A 21,562-nucleotide genomic window follows, 5' to 3' on the forward strand; every position below is an offset into this window, starting at 1 on the left:
GAGCACAAAATAGATAACGTGCTAGTGGGTCACAATTGGAAGTATAAAATGAATATATATGAGTTCATCCTAATATAAGCAAATGATTGAACAAGTAAACAATTGGAGTAGAAGGGACAAATCTTCCTTATAAAATAATTCCACATAATATAGGCATATATGGCTCCCACCAGGAAGGGGAGTTTACTCTCACCCTTCAATGGGGGCTGGACTTAGTGACTGACTTCCAAATAAGATCATGTATGAAGGAGAAACACAGTAACTTTACAGAGGAGAGTCCTGGTAAACACTAGTGATTAAGGTTAGTGTCGCAAGTGGTGAGCCTGGTTGATATCACACGCCTCCTGATAGGACATGATGAAAAATGTACCTCGCCTCTGTTGGCGTTCCTCCCAAAACCTGGAGCCCTAGTCTAGTCGTGAGGAAAACAGTAGACAAAAGCAAAGTGAAGGACTTTCTCTAAAATACCTGGCTAATGTTTCTCAAGACTGTCAAGGTCATGAGTAACAAGGAAACACTGAGCAACTGTTACACATCAAGGCGTGTGTACAAGGGATAAAGAGACATGATGCCTGAATGCAGTGTGTGTTTCTCAGTTATGACCATGTGCCAAGGTAATATAACATGTTAATATTAGGAGAAAGTAGGTGAGACATTTATGGGAACTCTGTACCACCTTGGCAACTTTCCTGTAAATCTAAAACCATTTGAAATGTTATAAGTTCCTTAAAAAACTAAGACCTGATATAAAACAGATACTAGCAGAACTTCTGTGGTTGAAACAGAGTTGCGGGACCCAGGGTCCTGACTACCTGGCCTCCCTCTCCCTCCATGCCTTCTCCATCTGCCTCCGTCCCCTCCCTAACTCTCAGGTTATCTGGCACGAGCGTTGCAAACAACCACCTCCAGAACGAAATCCAAACTCCTTGACATGTCTTCCAGTGCCCTTCATATTGTCACCCTTGCTTATCTTCATAGGTATCTTCATCATCTGTTGATCTCTTGCCTCCCATATTTATTTCTTTCACGTATTGTGAAGGTAATTTCTTTTTTTTTTCAAGCAGACCATGACCTTCTTGTTGATTTTACCTGTGCTGTTCTTTCAGCTTAGTTTTTTCTCAAGTTTGTTCAGCCTCAGAAACTCTCCATTCTGTGCCTTCTGTGTCATCCTAGAATTCAGTGGAAGAGTCTTCTCCCCTCCAAAGCCTGGAAGGGGAGAGAGGTGCTCTGGCAGTGTTTCTACGATAACATGTAGTCCCTCTTAGCTGTGTGTAGGCATCTTGGCTCCAGTGGTTGACAAGCTCCTTGAGGAGACATCATTCATCTCTTGCCTCGGACACAGTAGTTGTTCAGTACGTATCAAACAAATGGATGACTGAACGAACAGTAGCAAAGTTATTAAAACGAACTTATTTCCTTTTTTGGTGGTATTTGCACGCCTTTGAATCTAGTTGTCATAAAGCTACAAACTCAACATTTTAGTAGGCAAGTTTGAACCCAGTTTTTCAGCTTAAAACGCAAAGCATTGGGTTTTGAGGAGCAAGGCATAGCCTCAGCTCAACCCCTATGTGTATAATACACATGAAAGGAGTTTGTATGTTACTCCTTTATTTTGGATTTTACTCCTTTAAACAACAAGAGTTCTACATGGTGTGTACTTTACAGGAAAGTAAATGGGTGCTTCTAATGTTGCCTTTTCAGTCTTCTGGTGTTTGAAGGAGTTGTCAGTAAAGCTGGCTGCGTCCATTCATCTTCATTAGCCGTTTTAAAGTGATGCTTTTTTGATGCAGGTGGGCCAGCTATCCTCAGGCACTTTAATTTGCCAATTATTGTACCCACGGGTAAGAACAGATAGCGATTAGTTTCACATTTTGCTCACTGGGCAGCTTAATGTTCTTGTCACCTTACATTGAGTTTTAAATGTGCAAAGCGCAAAGAAACTCCAGTGCTTTTCTCAGACTTGGGGGTGGGAGGGTGGTCATACCTAGTAACTTCAATTGCTTCTGGACACAGGCATTAAAGGGCCTGATTGATTAATAAAAGAACAGGATAATATGGCAGAGGTATATCAAGGAGAAGGGTGTGTGTGTGTGCATGTGTGTGTGTGTGTGTGTGTGTGTGTGTGTGTGTACAAAAGCTTAGATGTATCTTTTTTCTTTCACAAAAGCACTGTTTGCTAGCTTATGAAATCTGAGTGCTAGTTGATGGTTTAGATTGCTGCTATTTAAGGAAAGAAAGAATGGTAGGATCGTCTTTACAAAATAGCCTTTAACCTTAATAATTGTCTTCTTTAAATACTCTCAGGGAACATAGGTGACCCAAAACACAGAATGAGATGCGTCATTTTTTAACGTAATGAATATTCGCTACCTTATACTTTGGACAGTTTTACTCCAGCTGTGACTCACTAATGCCTTCTTCTAAAAATTGCCATAGAAAGTTCCCTTTGGAAAAATCCAAAGCACCCTGGCAGTGTTGTCGGCTGTTCTTTTGCTTTAATTGTCTGGGAGTGGAGTTGACTTGTTCATGGGAACTAAACCTGGTGCCACTATTAGCAGGAAAGATTATTTAACAGTGTAAGAAGGCATGAGAAAATGTCAGGCACGTAGCATCCCAGACATAAACTTTATTTGCTACCCTCTTGAAGAATTTGTTTGCATATAATGTTGTTCACACCACTGATAACAGAAAATGTATTTAATAACTACTCAGAATTAATATGCTGTAGTATGCATGGCTGCCTAATTTAATTTATCTCTGATTAAGCCTATTATGTTTGAGATCACTTTACAGAAGAGATTTTTTTTTTGCCAGCTGTAAGCTTATTTGAATTGTAATATAAGTTAATAATGTGTGAAATAACCAGTGGTGCCTACTTCTAAATGTTAATTTTGCCAACTGACTTCCTCAGATGATGCATACCCAGATCATTCATTGACATTTAGTTAATATCTTCCATGAAGACCAGATATTGGAATAAATAGGAAAGTTAACTATTTTAGGAGGCAAAGACAAATGGAACAGTAGTGCTTTAATTCTGAAATCCAGAAAAAAGACCCTTGCATTATAAAAGTAATTGAAAGCCAATGATTGGTAATCATATAACGTGACAACTAGCGCACAACTTTTTCTTGAGTTCTGTTCTAGCTGTATTCCTTCAATGTTAAATAATCATTTGGTTGGCTAGAGTGGGAACCTCAAGAGTTCAGCAATGACTGCTGGAGCATCCGCCTTGATGTCTGGGCAATTAGGTCTCTTCAGTGGGCCCAGCACGAGAGAGGGAAGGGACTTCTGCTATTGCTGTTTCGTGAGTGGCTTGTTCTCCAAGCCTGTCTTTATGCCTGTCCTTAACCAGCTATTTCATCGGCCAGTCCAATTCTCTTTTTCAGTGTCACGGGTGGTCACCACCAGAAAAGTGATTGGGTAATTATGACCCCTCGCTCCTCAGCTGGCCTCATATTGAGCTCTGTGCATCCCCAGAGATGGTTTGCATTGCACAGAATGTGAATTCTAGCATTTGTAGGTGTATTTGCATTATTTTATTTTTATTTTTATTATTTTATATTTATATTTGCTATATTTATATTTATATTTATATTTATATTTATATTTATATTTATATTTATATTTATATTTATATTTATATTTATATTTATATTTATATTTATATTTATATTTATATTTATATTTATATTTATATTTATATTTATATTATTTGCTTCTTACCCACCCCCGAAGTGTCTTTCTCCCTGCTTGGAATGCCTTTCCTGACCTTCTAACTAAAACCGCACCCCGTCCTCAAGGCCTTGTTTAAACCCTACCTGCTGCCCTTCCAGCCATCTTGGGCCGTAGACGTTTCCTCTTTGATCTCCTCTTGAGGTTGGTGGCTCGATAAGTTAGTCACGTTTCACGTGTCATACAGAGAACTTGAGTTTTAAATCTCTGTGGCCCCATAGTGCCTGATACAGCTTCTTATGGAAAAAAAAAAAAAAGTCAATAGATGGAGGTGATTGTTGGTCAGAATGAAAACATGATAACAACTTAGATATCATGATCCTTAGGTGAACAACTATAAGATCAGTTTGTGGGTTCCCATTTGTTTTAAATGTGAAATGGAAACTTGCATGTAATATTTAAAAAGTCAGAGCTCATAAAGGAGATTTCTCTTTTCTTTGAATGGCTCTTACTAGACCTGTAGTTTGAATCCCAGAATGTATGAAAGTAGTGGTTTTTAGCCCAAGATGACATAAGAATCAACTGGGGAAATTTGAACACGTATTCTGATGATTGGGATTCGCCTTCAGACCAAATCAGGGAATAACATCATTTTAAAAAGCTAACCAGATGATTCTAGTAAGAAACCAGAATTGAAAACCACTGGTGTAAAGGAAACTTAAAGGTCATTAAATTCATTCATCCATCTGGTGTCTGATTGCTTTCTACAGCTGTTTGGCAATGAAAGAAGAGAAATTCTAATAGGGGGATTAAAATTGCAACTTTCTGATGCAGGCATCCAACGGCGCATCCAGATCTCTTAAGCTACAAATCAAGGTGACCCACTGTCATGGTTCATCAGACACTGACCCAGTTTTAGCCCAGAAAGCCCCACACAGGGAGAAACCCATCAGTACTGGACAAACCAGGATCGTTGGCCACCTTACCACCAATACACTCATTCTTTGGATTTCACAGTGTTGTTTTTTGATAAATTTCCTTTTGAGAAGAAGGAAAAGTATGTTTTTGAGACAGAGTATTTAATAGAAAGGGAAATAATTAGAACACTTGAAAACCTTGGCAGCCTTGAGGGGAAAGAGACATATCAAGAGAAAAAAGGGAAAACAGTGCAACAGGTTGTGTTAGAATTCCTGCAATTAAGATGAAGGAGGGGGCTTTATTTCATGTAATTAATTAAAGAACATCAAAATATTCATTCACTTTTATCTCTGCTATGTAGATAAATTAAGAATGATTTTGTAACGTAAGAAGGCATTAAATGAAAATCTCAAATTTGTAAATATAATCAACTTAGCTATAAGCTCCTTGAGGATAGTTATTTTTACAAGGAAGAAAACAAAGACTTATTGAAGGCTACGTGGAAAGTGACTGACAGAGCATCTGGCTCCTGGATAGTTTTCTGGTAGGTTCTTTGGCCTCTTTCCTGCTATACATCCGTTTATTCGCAGCAACATATAGTACAGCCCTTTCCTTTCAGATAAAAGTAAATGTTGGTAGGTTGATAGAAAAAGTGAAAGTATTTTAGAAGCAAATAATTTTAGCAGTTTAATTTGTAATTATAGCATTAAGAATTATTCACCATGGATGCCCATGTGGGTTTTATTCTGGTATCATGATACAGTCCTGCAGCCTAAGGATTAACTTATCCCACAGTTATTTTCCATTCAGGTCATGTTGATCACTGAACAGCCAGTCCGATCACTACCCTGTTGATTCATTTCATTCACTGATTGCCAAAATTGCCAGATGTGTCCCAATAATCTGACTGTCCTTATAACCAAATGAAATCCACTGAACTGGCATAAGTCCAGTCAGTGTGTTGTTGGTCAGAGATGTTGATGGCACCATGCAGATGAGATGTTCACCAAACTTAGAAATGTCTAGTTCCCTCAAAGTCATGATAGATGTTTCTCCCACTCTAAAAGTTATATGCTGCTTCAGAAGAAATCATCCATAAATAAAACTTCTGACACATGTTGTTTCCCTTTTTTTCCCCTTAACTAGAACATTTAGCTGAGTTCCTAAAACTCAGAGAAACATTATAGAATGGAAAGTTGCAGGTCAACCCTTCGCCCTTCTCAAAATATGTTAAGTAGTGCCTGAAAAAAAAAAGTAAGGATGATCCGTAGGCAAATAAGTTTGTAATATGCCAGCTAAAGCCAAACCAAACTGGTACCTCGAATGGCGGAGGGCATGAGACAAACACATTTCCCAAAACTATCTAACCATAGAACTCTTTATCATCAATATTTGGAGGAACTCCATCCAGCCTCCCAATTTTGCAGGTTAAATAAAAGGTTAAGAAACTGATCCAAAGTCAAGTATTTCCTTTAATTGTTTTCCAGGCCTCCTGTTCGCACCCCCACCCCCGCGCACGTTCATATTGGTTTCCCTAATTACGTATAAGAACTTATCCCCGGGGCGCCTGGGTGGCGCAGTCGGTTAAGCGTCCAACTGCAGCCAGGTCACGATCTCACGGTCCGTGAGTTCGAGCCCCGCGTCAGGCTCTGGGCTGGTGGCTCGGAGCCTGGAGCCTGTTTCCGATTCTGTGTCTCCCTCTCTCTCTGCCCCTCCCCCGTTCATGCTCTGCCTCTGTCCCAAAAATAAATAAAAACGTTGGGAAAAAAAAATTTAAAAAAAAAAATAAATAAATAAAAAAAAGAAGAAGAACTTATCCCCATCACTCCTCAGTAACTCACAAGTTGCTTCCAATGGACCAGCTTACCAGTGATGTGACCCCTAAGAATGGAAGCGAAAACCATTCATTTAGAAAAGATGTACTTCTAGAGAGTGAAAGGTTTTCCTGGTGCTCTGATTTTAATAGTTTTTATTTATCAGGCACCTCCAATATTCAGGCTCTTTAGATGCATCATATGATTTAATCCTCAGAAAAACCTGCAGAATAGACAATACTCTATCTGTTTTCCTATTGGGGAGATTATTATCTTTCTGAAGGTCATGGATTCAGCAAGTGGAAGAGTTAGGATTTAAAACAAGGTCAGTCTGACTACAAAGTCTTCAATCTGACCAAGCTGAAAGATAATGATCACAGCTGCATTAGAAGCATCGTTGTTGACAACATAGTTATTTTTTTTAAAGTTATTGGTCCATAACTGAGTATGGCATCATATACAGAGAATTACATCACTTTGGGTAGACAAATTTGTAAGAAATGTACTCAAGAAAAATAATACGTTAAAAGGATAACCAGCAAACTGCCTTACATTTATTTGGGGAATGAGGTAAGGAATATGTACAATATACATCAGTACATACATATATGCATGCATTCTTAAACCAAAAACAGATACTTTTCAGGGCAATAAAAGGACAAGAACATAATTAGAAGATAGTGGGCATATAATTGTGAGAATTTCTTATGTTGACTGTTTTTGCTGGATAATGATGTTTTTTTATGTGGATTTTGAGTACATGCCGTTGAATGAACGAATGAATGAATGAGTAGATGGAGTTTCACAATAAACATTTAGTGACTTCATCAGTTGACTGCCTTCCTAGTGAGTGATCATTGTTGAGAGTTATCTTAAAGTCAGATGACTTTTCTGCCGTCTCTTTTCTTAATAAACTTAGCTTTTCTTAAAATAGTTATTTGGGACAGTCATCTTGCTATTTTTTTAAACCCTTTTCTTGATATCTGTTTCTTTTATTTCCTTCCCCACTCTATCCACCCCTCCCTTCCTCCCCCCTTCCTTTCGTCCCTTCCTGCTTACCTTTCTTCCTACGTACTAAGAAATTGATGTGGTGTCTGCCTCAAATTGGTCCAAACTTCTGGAACCATAAAGATAAATTTGTAGAGGAGTTCAACTCACTTTGCATGACACTCCCTTGGAAATAATAGAGAATTAAAATTATTTTGGCAACATCCTCCCTAAAAATAGTTGGCCAGTAGTCAGTAGTTGATTCTGGGTAACCTAAAATTCTCTGGATAAACAAATTAGATTAGAGTACATAGTAAGTATGTAAAACCCAAGAAAGATTTCTAAGACTGGAAACTTGTATTCTATCAGATTGAACACGTGCATTCATACCTTTTTATTCCATACATCTCCCTGAAATCAAAAAAAACTACAGAAAAAAAAAAGAGAACGAGAGCAAGAGAGACCAAACCAAGGAGGAGATGCTGTTAAATGAGAGATATCAGCAGATTTGGGGAAGATGGCACAGTGACGGAGGAGCGGGAACTGAGGCACACTGAGAGAAGCCTGCGAATTCATTCTGCAGGGCCCTGGGGAGGCATGGAAGGGTGTGAAGATGAGACAAAAGGGGATTGGTCACAGGAGTTACAGAATAGTTAGCAGTCATTGGTGGAAGGTAGTATATAGGGAGTTGTGAGACTGTGTTCCTCTGCCTGCATCACATTGTCACTACAGTTCTCCATCTGTGCCGAAGATTGAGGCATAGTCTTGGGCTAAAGTGAATCAGAGATGTGCTGGACTCAGGGAAGCAAGACCCAGGATGGAGAGGTGAAGCCAGGGGAATTAAATGAAACTCCATAGACGGCAGGTTAGACCCTCCTGGACTATTCCAGAGCATAGCTCCAGAGCACCCAGAGCCAGGGACAGGCTCTTTAGGCAAGAGTTTGAAGGATTCTGATCTAGAGAAACTGAACAACCTGAGAAATGATCTGAGTGACGTTTGGAGTCCTCATCAAAATGGTTGGGTCCCTCACCTGGCTACCTCACAAGGATGCCTTCCAGATAATAAAAATGCCCTGCCCCCACTTGAGGCTTCTAGTCAGTCTTTTAGGGACTCAATGTTCCCAGGTGTGTGTGTGTGTGTGTGTGTGTGTGTGTGTGTGTGTGTGTGTACACATGTATGTACGTGTGTGTGTGAGCCTTAAATATAAATAGAGTCACCAGATATTTGAGCATAGCTCCCAACATAAAATATAGAATAAAATATAGAGATCAAAACAGAGAAAGAAGTTGGGAGCCACTCAATGAAAATATAGATAATTCAGAAGTAGAAGAAAAACTTTTAAAAACCTAAGTATCTTTAGAAAGACGAGAGCACACGAAATAAAAAGTGCATCCTATAAAAAAGGAACAGTCCAAAAATAAGAGCTCCTAGAAATTAAACTTAGTAAAAAAATAAAATAAAAAATAAAGGAATGAAAAAAAAAACAGAACAAAAAAAAACTTATTCAGAGATGCAGAAGATAAAGTCAAGTAAACTTTCTCGGAAGTAGCTTAGCAGACAAAAATGGTCAGTAGGGGAAGAGGGAAAAGAAGGTAGGAAATATAGTGGATCCGTCCATGTGGTTCAGCATTTTATCATAGGAGTTCCAGAAAGAGAAAACAGAAGAAAATGGTGAGGAGACAAGTCTTAAAAAATAATGCAAGAAAAATTTCAAGTGGAACAATAAGGAATTTCCATATTTTAAGGGTCCAGAACAATGGATAAGAATGGATAAAGAATCGTTGAAATTCTTTAGTCTGAGATTTTAGAACATCAGGGATCACAAAGAAGATTCCAAAACCTTCCAGAGAAATAAGACAGGTCATATATAACAGATCAGGAATACCAATGTCACCAGACTCCTCAGGCACAATACTGGAAGCCAGAAGACAATTCAGCCTTCAGAATTCTGAGGGAAATGACTTTTTACTTAGAATTCAATTACAAGCTAAACTAGCAAGCACCAGAGTAGAATTAAGACATTTTCAGACACTCAAGGAAGGTCTCAACGAATTTACCTCCCATGTACTTTTCTCAGGAAGCTACTAGAGAATGTGCTCTACAAAAATGAGGATGTAAACCAAGAAAGAGGAAACCATGGGATCCAGGAAACGGGGGACCCAACACAGGCGAGAGGCGCAGGGATTTCGCAAGATGGTGTTAAAAAGAAGCCCCAGGACAACAGGTGGGCAGCTGGCCTGGGAAAGCGCTAGACCAGATGGTCTAGATGGGCGGCCCCTTGAGGGAAGAATAGATGTGACAGATAAACTAATGGCTTTGATCATGAAAACAAAAACAAAAACAAAACGGTTTAATAGGGCTTTTAAAGTTCCTTTGAAAAGTTCAGGAGCTGTAATAGGTGCACACACACACAGACACACACACACACACACACACACACACACACACACACACACACACAAAGAAAGAAAAAAAGGCCACCAAGAAAAACGAAATATTGAACAAGATAGGAAGTGTATTCTTACCCTACATGTGTAGTAAACAATTATTATATAGTCCTAACAATGTAAACCTTATAAACACATTTTGTAATTCTGTAAACAGAATTTTGATTTAGCCCCAAATTAATACTTTAACATACTGGAGGGATGGGGGAAGAAGCATGTCAAGAGGTAGTGATGGGATAAGGATAATTTTTTTTTCATTTCTTAAATTACAATTTAAGAGATACCAGTATGTGCATGTTATTTAAATATATGGAATTAAATATCTGAATTGGAAGTTGAAAATAGTTTTCTCTCCCATGACAGGATTTAACCTCCTTGTGGGATGTGATGGGTTAGTTACTGGTCAGCCTCTGTCCTCTGGACAAGCCCATAGATTTATCAAACTGAGAGTAACTAACCGGGTGGGGCAAAAGTCTTACCTGTATAGCAAGCTCATTCTGGCAAATAACTTTCATAATAAAAACAAACAAAAAGGTGGTCTCGTCTGTGGAGTAGGAAGGGGTGATGGGACAGGTGGCATAGGGGATTTCTGTTTTTAGTTATAGGCCTTTATGAGTACAACAATAGCCCTATTTGCTTTTTTAAACTGTAGGCATACATTATTTTGATAGGTATTAAGTTGGTTTTAAAAACTACCTGAATCAGAAACAGAGGTTGTAAAACCCAAGTGTACAACCTCACCCTCCCACCTCCACCCCCCATATATCAAAAAAGCAACAACAAAAACAGAAGAAGGAGTTGATGGTGCTTTTTTTGGATATCTTTCAGAACTAGTTTACTGATCCCACATCTAATAACAAAGCGTAGGGGCTTTAGGACCCTGGACTGCTCTCACTGCAACCAGCATTGCCTGTCCTCCGAGCCCCACACTCTGCTCTTAAGCTCTCCAGAGCCACTGCAAGGTACCTTTACAACACCTGTATTTCCCTTCACTGGGCCTTTGCTCCCCTTCCTCCCACACATATCCACACACACGCTCACCCATTCCCAAAGTTCCCTTGTTCTACCTTCTGCCTACCTGTTTTGGATCTTGGCTCCGATTCCTCTCTGAGGGTCTTAGAGGGGCTCTGGATCATAGCATTCTCCCCTTCGTTTTAATTCTCGTCGTATTGTCTTTGGCACCACTTACCACAATCATGCTTTGGTTTTGTTTTGTTTTACTTGTCCTGTCTTTGTTCAAAGGCTAGAAGGTGACAAGGGCGGGAGCCATATTGCGCTGATATTTATTCCTCCTACAGAGCTTGGCAGAGTGCTGACATAATCCAGGTACTGCCTCAGATAATAATTAAATGAATAAATTAATCTTTCATTAAATGTGAAATCTGTTCAGTCATATGGCCCATAGTTAAACATCTGCATCTACCTAAATAAATATTACTGGTAGGTAGGGATTTTGTTTGCTTTTGTTTTAAGAAAGCTTATGAGCTTTCTCCTAAAGGGGAAGATTGTGTTCAGAACCCAGGGGGTTAACTGCTCCCTAAAATTTATGCTAATGCTTCCTTTGTGGGAGATGTATAAAACGTGTCACCTAGAGGGTGTTTTTCTTTGACTCTACAAGGATTACACGTAGCCTAGCATTGAGGAAAATTGCGAGCAGTGTGTCACGTTGACCCCCAGCTAGAGAAGATTCTAGACATCACCCTGTGCCTGACGGACACTAGCAGAGGCTAAGATGTGACAGGAAAAGGGAGACCCTCTCTTGAGGCCAGACCACTAACATAAAAAAGGCATTCTAGAAATACTCAATGATAACATGATCTCTTGGGGCCAGTGGCCCACTAGGACTTGCATCCACAGTTTTTCACACCTAACTTAAACCCCTTTCTACTTCATCAGGCTTTATACCACATTCCCCAGATCTTTTTATAACCACTTCAAGGATCATCTTAACAAATTACATAACAGGATTAATCCAAAACATTCATAGATGCAAACAGTGGAATACGATGGAGTCATTAAGGAGAATGAGGTAGACCTGTTCAGTTCCGATGTGGTGAGGGCTTTAACATATGGTGCTGAAGGGAAAAGTCAGTGTGGAATAGGATGACCTCCTTCATGTCTTTACCGCACAGATACCATCTTTTCAACGAGGTCTTCCTTAACCACTGCATTTATAAGTGTAAGCATCTCCCCTCCCACTTTTTCTCCATTGGCATTTATCCCTATTTGACGTGCCATATATTTTCCTTGTTGGTCTATATTCCCTCCTGGAGGGAGGGCTTTCATGTGTTTTATTTATTGCTCTTCCCCCCAGGGCCTTAAAATAACTGTCTGAATGAATTTGTATAAAAAAGTATATTATTTGTACAGAATGTTATTATTTGTACAGAATTTCTAGAACACTACACAAACTTAACAGTAGTTATATCTGAGTCATAGAACTAAGGGCACATGGGAGGAAGACCGACTTCTGTTGCATATATCTTACCATGTACGTGCAACACTTCTTAAAAACCCCAGTTTAATAGAGAATCCCGTTTGAAGTATTTCTCAAATAGCTATAATAAAATATAAGTTATTTACTTATTTATTTCTGGTCCTAAGGTAATGAACACCATTTGGAATTTCCCCTCTTCTCAGAAGTCAAGTTGTAAATGTCCCGTGATTCAAGTCCATGGACTTTATATTTTATGAAGCCTTTACCAGCAGAGACTTTATTTTCCATCAGCGTGTACCATCTGTACTTCTGTTGTGATGGGACAAAAAAAAAAGTTTTTTAGGTCAGATGCATTCATATCTTCTTCCTTTTAGCAAAGTGACCCAAGGCAGGTTACTGAACCACCCGGAGCCTCAGTTCTGTTACTTATAAAATTGGGATCATTTTTCCTGTGAGCAGAAAACGTTGTCCCAATGAATCAAGATAAAGTCTGAATATTCAGTGCCTAGAAATGTCTGGATCACAGCAGGGTTCAGTAAATGTTAAGTCCTTCCCTTTTCTCCTCAGAAGGTGACCTAGAGGGAGGACTTTAGAGATATTATTATCCCTAACTTCTCAAAGTGTGGTCCCAGCAGCACTTTGCATTAGGAATGCAAAGTCTCACACCCAACCTGATCTAATGAATCAGAATGTAGCTTAACAAAATACCCTAGTGATTATTATGCACAGTAGAGTCTGCAAAGCTCTATTTTTATGCTTCTTATAGCAGTGTTTTAGACAGAGTTGCATTAATCATGTTTCTTATTTTCTGTATTTTATGATACTTTGACATCTTGGGGCCTTGAAGTTCTTAGGGGAGGCCCTGTCCTTGCAGGGTTAGCTAATTCCTGCAGATATCAAACAGTTGGCCTAGGAACACCCTTTCGATATGCAGATCAAGCAATCCTAAGTCCTCACCCCCCACAGGCCTCCTTTAATCAGGCTCTCAAACGCAATCCAGAACATTATCCCCTACCCCCCCACCCCCCCACCCCCTGCCCTAAATCACCCCGGGGCCAGGTACTGGACAATTTGGAACCAACCCTAAACCACAGAACCCACTTTGCTTTCCTGCAGAAACCACGCAAAAAAGTTTGTTGCCCTCTCTCCCCCCTTATTCCCTCTGACCAACAATTCCCTTATTCCAACTGACCCTGGTGCTTCCCGAAGTGGCCCTGCATGGTCTGTCTTGGCCCTGTGTGCCCCTCTCCTCCTGGGAAGAGTAAACAGCAGACTGTCTTTTCACCGGCAAGCATCTCCTAAAATGTTGGCCTCCCCATACCTGAGTAAAACCAAAATACCTCGTGTATATTTTAAAACAAGGCTGCCATTTTTAATTGCGTTTTCTCGTTTTCGTGCCACTGGCCACCGTTCCCCTCTTCACCTTACCAATGGTAGTTCCATTTGAAGAGTATGAGGGTGGCCAGCAGAACAAGATGTTCTGAGGGTACAACTAATAAGCTGAAACATCAAAGGATGCTTAAGCCATCTCATCAGCCTGAACTTACTCCTAAATAAAGATGATCAAGGATAACCATGAACGAAGTTGTAAATCTGCTGAAGGTAGTATAACTACGTTAAATGCCGATAATGCTCCTTAAGCACAAGCTTTGAACACTTCAGAGACTGCTATTACAAATGATTAAGACCTCCAAGATAATGGAACCGTTTGAATTGAAACACACAAACTTATTTACAGAATGTCAGGGAAACAAATGAAAACCTGCCATCCGCATCCATTCATTTTTCGTAGTGGCTTCAAACTATGGTATATGTGTTTTAGGTCGAAGTAACTGGTGCCGGGGAGCAGCTAGTATGTCCCCGAGCTGCTTTCCTTCCCACGTTTGCGTTTGCCTCTTATCGCTTCTATTTTGAAAAGAATCTTGATATATGGACGTGAGCTATCTGAAGCTGAAGTTAATAAAAGTACATATTAAAAGAATATAAAAGGGACTTTTCTCCCTATGACTCAAAGAAAAAAAAAATAATGAGCATTTATTTCAGAAATATCCCACATTTGTCAGATAAGATGATGAGAAAAGAAGACAGCAGTTTGATGGTAACTTTTTCCTTATAAAAGTTTTACTACAGTGTAATTAAGAAATTGGAATTTGATTAGCAGCATTTAATTAGAAATATTCAACAAGGAAATTTTCCATTATCTTATGACTATCCGTTTTATTTCCATAAGATCTAAATCCTCACCACATACACACAAAGGTGACTATGTGAGGTGATAGATGTGGTAACTAACTTTATTGTGGTAATCATTTCACTATATATAAAATATATATAATATATATAATATATATAACATGCATGAATATGTTAAATTTGTACAATTTTTTCCCTGTCAATTCCACCTCAATAAAACTGGAAACAAATAAACCTGTTGGTTATGACCACAAAAAGAAACTTTGGCTGCAGCTATCAGAAGTTTGCTCCCCATCACCGACCCTATCAAATTCAACATTGCTGCCCAGGCAGCGCCTAAAATTTGACTCGCGGCCTGCGTGACTGATGGCATCCCCTGAAACCACATGCTTGTTTCTCAGCAGGTATTTTGTTTGATTGCTCCTTGACCCTTTTCCAAGAAACCTAATTTGCCCAAGGGAGTCTCACACTGGAAAAGAGTGTTTGCATCTGCTTAGGGAAATGCGCCTGAAATAATGACTTATTTAGAACAGAGAACAGAATGGAATGGAATGGATTGATAAGCCAGTTTGAGCAGGCAGAGAGCAACCTGGGCCTCCTAACTCTTATAAAAGGAGCTTTGCAGCAGAGCAGTTTGCCCAGACTGGGTCTGGCAAGACCCATATCCATTCCACAAATGTCCCTGTGAGCTCCATACAAAATTCTTAGCCTACAAACGCCTCGAGGCGCGCCATCTCCTCTTCAGCCTCACTTACACCTTTAAGATGGTGCGGATTTCTCGATTCAGCCCTGCAGACCCCAGTGTAGACATTGCTCCCGGAGGTATGTTGCCCATTTGAAACTTCGTGGAGTGCTGTGGGTGACCACAGAGTCCTTGGTGGTGGTGGTCTGGAAACTGAAGCACTCTCTTGGTTGCTGGCAGGGAGGGTGGGAGGGTGTTGGGGAGTGTGCCCAGGCGTGGATTTTCTGGAGAGAGCTGGACTCAAGTTCTTCCTCACTTACTGAACTTAAAATGAACCAGCAGTTAGAAGCAGGAGCTGACATCTCATCCAGCAGAATGAAGGATGAGTGGAGGCAAATAGAATGAAAGAAAGAGAGAGAGAGAGAGAGAGAGAGAGAGAGAGAAAGAAAGAAAAGAAGGAAGGAAGGAAGGAAGGAAGAAAGAAAGAAAGAAAGAAAGAAAGAAAGAAAGAAAGAAAGAAAGAAAGAAAAAAGAAAGAAACGGAACATTGCCACTGCACGGCTCTTATTTTCTGTTTCTTTTGCTTTGCCTTTTTTTCCTTTTTTTTTTTTTGCCAAGGAAATATAGTTGATTTATTTATAACCATACCCTCAAGGCTAACAACTCTTTTGAATCGGCAGAAGTGACAACAAATAGTTTCTTAAATTTAAAAACCTGAAGTTACTTTTTTTTTTTCCTGTCTTAATCTTTCTCTGCTATTCAGTTAAAAACAAAAATGGACCCATTGACCACATTTAAGTTAGCAAGGTTAAAGTCATACCGTATGCACAGTGCTAATGGGAGTTTACCTTTCTTTTTAAATTTAAATCTATCTTTGCACAATTAGCAAATTATTAAACGACCTTTCCTTCAAAGTCTGCAAGCGATTGCTTGTTTCCGCTAACAAGAGAACATGTTTTACAAGGTTCACGTTGATTAATTGACAAATGCTGATAAAATCAAAGCAGGGCTCAAATGCAGTGCACCAGCTGTAGTGTAAATTACTTTTGTTCAATAGTGTTTCAAGTGGCTATGCGTTTATGGTTTACCTTTCAATAAATATTACCGTCTTAATTGAAGCATCCATTGTGGAAATTTATCTCTGAAGATGTCTGTCAGAAGGGACAGCGAGGACTAAACATTGCTATATCTGTGTGTGTTTTTCTGCTCAATTAAAAGCTTTGATTGCTCTGCGTAGTTTAAAAATGGATGCTTTATATTTTCTGTGAAGTGAGCATTAACACATTCTAATATACTTTGAAAATCTTGCACCCTTGAATGACCTAAGGATCCTGTTCCCTGCACTTCTGGAGAGCTTCAACTACAACAAAAAATTAAGTGTTCTAAACCATGAACTTTACACCATTCACTAAGAACATTACATTCTAGGCCCGTTGCCATCCAGCTGTTTTGGCAACTCTGTTGGGCCCCATTAGAGGGCCCGTAGCTGGCTGTTTCATGCTGATAGGTGTTTTGAGACATCAGAGGTGCATGGCCAAACCCAGCTTCCTACTTTTACTTATGAGTAAGTAGCCGTCCGGAAGGCTCTCTTGCATCTCGGGCCAAAACTGAAGGTATAGAAGATCCTAGCAGAGAAATGTAAATTAGGTCACGGAAGAGTTCCTACTCCTCTCTTGTGGTGGTTCTTACCCCTGGTGTAGATTCACAGACTCTAGTGCCTGAAGAATTCTGTAGCTTGTAGATTGAGGGGTCCAACCGATCTGATAGTTTTCTCTGGGCATCTTAAGAGGTCCTACTGCATCTAGATTCCTGGGAAATTTAGACATCCTCCAAAAGTGCCTTTGACATACTTTTCTCAACAAAGTGATTTTAATTCAACAAATACTTATCAACTCCACTATATGCCAGGCACTGTGCTGGACCCTGGGGATATCGGTAGATTCTTTAACCTGAAGGAGCTTCCAGTATCCACTCATAACTCCAAACATTTACCACTTGTTATTTTCAAGGTGTCTTTACATAACTTGTCAGAAGGTTTTTGAGTCCCCAGGCACCAGCCTTGATGTTCAGAGAATATTCCAGATGTCTTCTTTCTTCGGCATTTATCAAAGATCACTGTCTTCCAGTAGCCCTCCGAGGCAAATCTCCTTTGCCAGTTGTCCATTTGAGCCTCTGGAGTGCTGGTTAGCAGGTAGTAGTTGTACTCAAGGCTACCACAGCTTGCCAGACCTGAATGGAGATCACTGGGACTGAACACAGATCCTCACTCTGAATGCACTCAAAGGACACACCATTCTCAGGATGGGCGTGAAGATCGTAGACCAGGAATATGGAGCTGTGGAGTTAAGGACAATTTGGCACAGCCTAGACTCAAGTGAGTTTGGGAATGTGGATCACAGCGGGGGCAGATTAATCTGGCAAGCCAGGGTGCAGGGTGAGGCAGAAGCTGAATTGGGCTAGTAAATCATAGAAGTCCTAGTGACTGGCTGGAAGGTAAGGACTGAAGGCAGACCAGTGACGGAGGTCACAGAGAAGCAAGCGGTTTAGTGAGAAGAGATCAAAGCCGGTGAACGGGGCAGGTGAGTTGTTACAGCTGCCAGCCCAGCCAGTATTTGAGAATTCTGAAGGGTAAGCATCCGCTGGGAGGGGTTCAACCATCAAGAGAATCAGGCTTAAGTATAATAAGCAAGAAGGAAAGCCTCTGCCGCTGAGAACTTGGTCACAAGACGTGAAACGTGCTTCTAGTAATCTAGGTCACAGGGCTGTGGGCAGGAGAGGCAGCATGATGGAGAATTTCTGTGTTCGGGCTCATTATGTTCTCTCAGCCCAGACATCATTAAGACAGCGTCTGGCATGCGGTAGATACAGCGCAAGTATTCCGCTGAACGGACCTGGCGTCTGAGAGGGAGGCAGGTTAGAAAACAAAGCGATTTTTACACGGTGATGTAAAAACTAAATTGCCCCTGCGCTTCGTGGAGAAAAAGATGCACAGGAGGGTTCAGCACGTGGGGAGGAGGATGGTTGGTTTAAATGACGCGTGCATCGTCCCGGTATTTGTGTCGGTTCCCTCCCTTGCCGTCTTTACTGTGAGATGGTACCAAGTCAGAAGAAGGACAGGATGGTGCACAACCTGGGGTGTTCCAAGAGCATGTTAATGATCAGACGTGCTTTCCTTGTGGGAGCATTTGGAAAGAAAGAAATGAAAAGGGAAAGGTGAAGCCATTGAAACCCTGCCAAGCTCCCAGATTTTGGTCTGCGAAAATCTCAGCGAGCTGCCAGAATGTGGCTGGATGGTGCATGGCACGCCCAGAAGCTCTTCTCGTCTTCCATGAGGAAGGTACTGCCTTCTGATGGCCATCTCCCGAGGCTCTTCTGTGTCCACGGCCAGCCGTAGCTGCCAGTAAAAATGATAGGACAGATGATTCTGTGCAACCTTACTACAAGCCCCATTGTGCTTGTGTTGTACATCACACCTCAAAGTTGCAAAACCAAGTCTTTTCAAAAATGTCCCATGTCACCAAGGTGGGTCAGTGGGATCTAACGAAGACCACCCGGGCAGCCTTCCTGCCAACGACCACGCTGCACCCTCAAGCTCTGGTCCTCACTGCGGACTCCTGTACCAGTATTCCCTGTTTTGACACTAGATGGGGCATTGTTATTATTACAGCGGCTCTACAATGTGAATATATAAAACCCAGGAGGATGAAAACATTTCTATAACATAATATCGTGCTACTGAATCAGAGAGCATTGGAAGAGGAAACAGCCGTGAAAAGCATCGAAAATGCAAATGCTGGCTTTTCCTTTTTACCTGCGAAAACTGTGACCAGCCCATGTTCATGCAGTAAGTTAGCAGCAGACCCAAAACTGGAAGCCAGAGTCCAAGCCCTGCCTCGTGAGCCCACAGCAGCCCTGCACCATGTCTCACAGCCTGCACACCTGGGGCGGAAGCATGAAGGTCACATGGGGCTAAGGAGTCAGGGTCTCAGCTCTCAGAAGCTGCCTTCGTTTGTATAGGGAATAATAAAGAATAAAAGAAGACATCTCCAACGCATGTCTTCCTAAATATATTCTTCCTACAACTTGACTCTACTTATAGATGGCTCAAAGAAAAGTAAACAACCCAAACCAGACAGTTTTTGTGTTTAACCCTTCTGTCTGTTACACACAGGTGCACACACACATGCACTCACACGTACGTGAAATATGAATGAATTAGCTTCATTTCCTAAAATGGGAATAAGCAAAATGTTACCTATTGTGTTTAGGTTCTAGCTAACTAAGTTTCCCTCAGGTGTTTAAACTCTGGTGTAGTTAGCTTCTGGACCCTCTGAAAACCCAGCAAAGTCCTGTCCTCTTCTTTTTTAAAAAAAAATTTTTTTTTCAATGTTTATTTATTTTGGGACAGAGAGAGACAGAGCATGAACGGGGGAGGGGCAGAGAGAGAGGGAGACACAGAATCGGAAACAGGCTCCAGGCTCTGAGCCATCAGCCCAGAGCCCGACGCGGGGCTCGAACTCACGGACTGCCAGATCGTGACCTGGCTGAAGTCGGACGCTTAACCGACTGCACCACCCAGGCGCCCCTCCTGTCCTCTTCTTAATCTCTTGGCCACTAACCAGCCATTCTCCCTTGAGCACTCGAATCCTCTGGACTTAGCGCCGTTGTGTAGAACCCAGCTAATGACGGGGACTTCTCAGAACTCCTTTCCCTCTCCAGGTCTGCCCGACCTTGCTCTCCCCCCTCACCGTCCCCTCTGGTGCAGAAGAGGGACATGATACAAAACGTGAAGGCTTCACCTCCGCTCAAGGTGCCAGTGTGACTAAATCCCTGAAAGGAAATTCTTCATTTCTCCTTACTCTCCTCCCTGCTGGCCAATAGGTCCTAGCACAGAGCAGAACTCTTACAGACCCTGTAGGTGACAGCACTTTGGAGGCTTTTTTCTTCACAGACCCTAGTTTTCATTATTTAAGTTCAAGTTAGTCAACATGTAATGTAGTATTAGTTTCAGGGGTAGAATTCCCGATTCATCATTTACATACAAAACAGCCAGTGCTCATCCCAAGTGCCCTTCCCAGTGCCCATCACCCATTTAGCCCACCCCCCCCCCCCACCTAACACCCCTCCAGCAACCCTCAGTTCTCTCTATTTAAGAGCCTCTTATGGTTTGCCTCCCTGTCTGTTTTTATCTTATTTTTTCTTCCCTTCTCCTGTGTTCATCTCTTTTGTTTCTTAAATTCCACATATGAGTAAAGTCATATGATATTTGTCTTTATTTAACTGACTTGTTTCGCCTAGCATAATACACTCTAGTCCCATCCGTGTTGTTGCAAATGGCAAGATTTCATTCTTTCTGATTGCCAAGATATTCCATTGTGTGTGTGTGTGTGTGTGTGTGTGTGTGTGTGTACATACATACCACATCTTCTTTATCCATTCATCATTCGATGGACATTTGGGCTCTTTCCATACCTTGGCTATTGTTGATATTGCTGCTATAAACATGGGGGTGTATGTGCCCCCTCCAAACAGCATATCTGTATCCCTTGGATAAATACCTTGTAGTGCAATTGCTGGGTCGTGGGGGTAGTTCTATTTTTAATTTTTTGAGGAACCTTCATGCTGTTCATACTATTCATACTATTCTCCAGAGTGGCTGCACCAGTTTGCATTCCCACCAACAAGTGCAAAAGTATTCCCCTTCCTCCACATCCTCACCAAGATCTGTTGTTTCCTGAGTTGTACATTTTAGCCGTTCTGACAGGTGTGAGGGGATATCTCATTGTGGTTTTGATTTGTATTCCCCTGATGATGAGTGATGTTGAGCATCTTTTCATGTGTCAGTTGGCCATCGGGATGTCTTCTTTGGAAAGGTGCCTGTTCATGTCTCCTGCCCATTTCTTCACTGGATTCTTTGTTTTTTGGGTGTGAGAGTTTGATAACTTCTTTAGAGACTTTTGTACCCTACCATTTCATCAAATGTAGCAGACCCGCTTTCTTGAAGAGATGAACTTGCATTTTTAGTAGACCGAAAAGGTATGATTATTGCAGTACACCTTTTCTCTTTTCAGTGGTAGCACCTCTCCTCACAGGCCTATAGCGCTGGCTCCGTGTCTTGTTTCTGTTACAGAAAGATTCTCACTTTCTCTGTTCATGCCGAGTGACTGTCAGTCCTCTGCCCCTTATTACGTGTACTTCTTAAACATCTAGGGTGCATGGGAGTAGGGCAGGCTGGTGAGAAAGAAACCATCCAGTTTGTGATCTCATTTCATGTTAGGCTTTGCAACCTTAACTCTTTTTGAAGTGAAACACTTGTAAAAGTCTGATTTTTAAAACTTGGCATGTATGGGCTTATTTGTTTCTTCCAACTTAGAATGCTCTCGTCTGCTGCCTGGTCTAATCTTACTC

General features: G+C 41.0%; 1 protein-coding gene across 5 annotated transcripts in view; it reads left to right on the top strand.

The window, feature by feature from the left end:
- Positions 1-21,562, top strand: part of ENOX1 (ecto-NOX disulfide-thiol exchanger 1) — a 552,986-nt gene that overhangs the window by 296,968 nt on the left and 234,456 nt on the right. For 4 of the 5 annotated variants that reach the window (XM_047876641.1, XM_047876659.1, XM_047876649.1 and 1 more), the window contains one exon: positions 9,473-9,619. The exons of the other annotated variant lie outside the window; for it this stretch is intronic. In XM_047876641.1, the coding sequence (XP_047732597.1) occupies positions 9,532-9,619 (88 nt within the window). In that variant the 5' untranslated portion in view covers positions 9,473-9,531. The remainder of the gene's footprint in view (positions 1-9,472; positions 9,620-21,562) is intronic. 5 annotated transcript variants of the gene reach the window in all.

The sequence above is a fragment of the Prionailurus viverrinus genome, chromosome A1 (assembly GCF_022837055.1).
Source record: "Prionailurus viverrinus isolate Anna chromosome A1, UM_Priviv_1.0, whole genome shotgun sequence".
Lineage (NCBI taxonomy): Eukaryota > Metazoa > Chordata > Mammalia > Carnivora > Felidae > Prionailurus > Prionailurus viverrinus.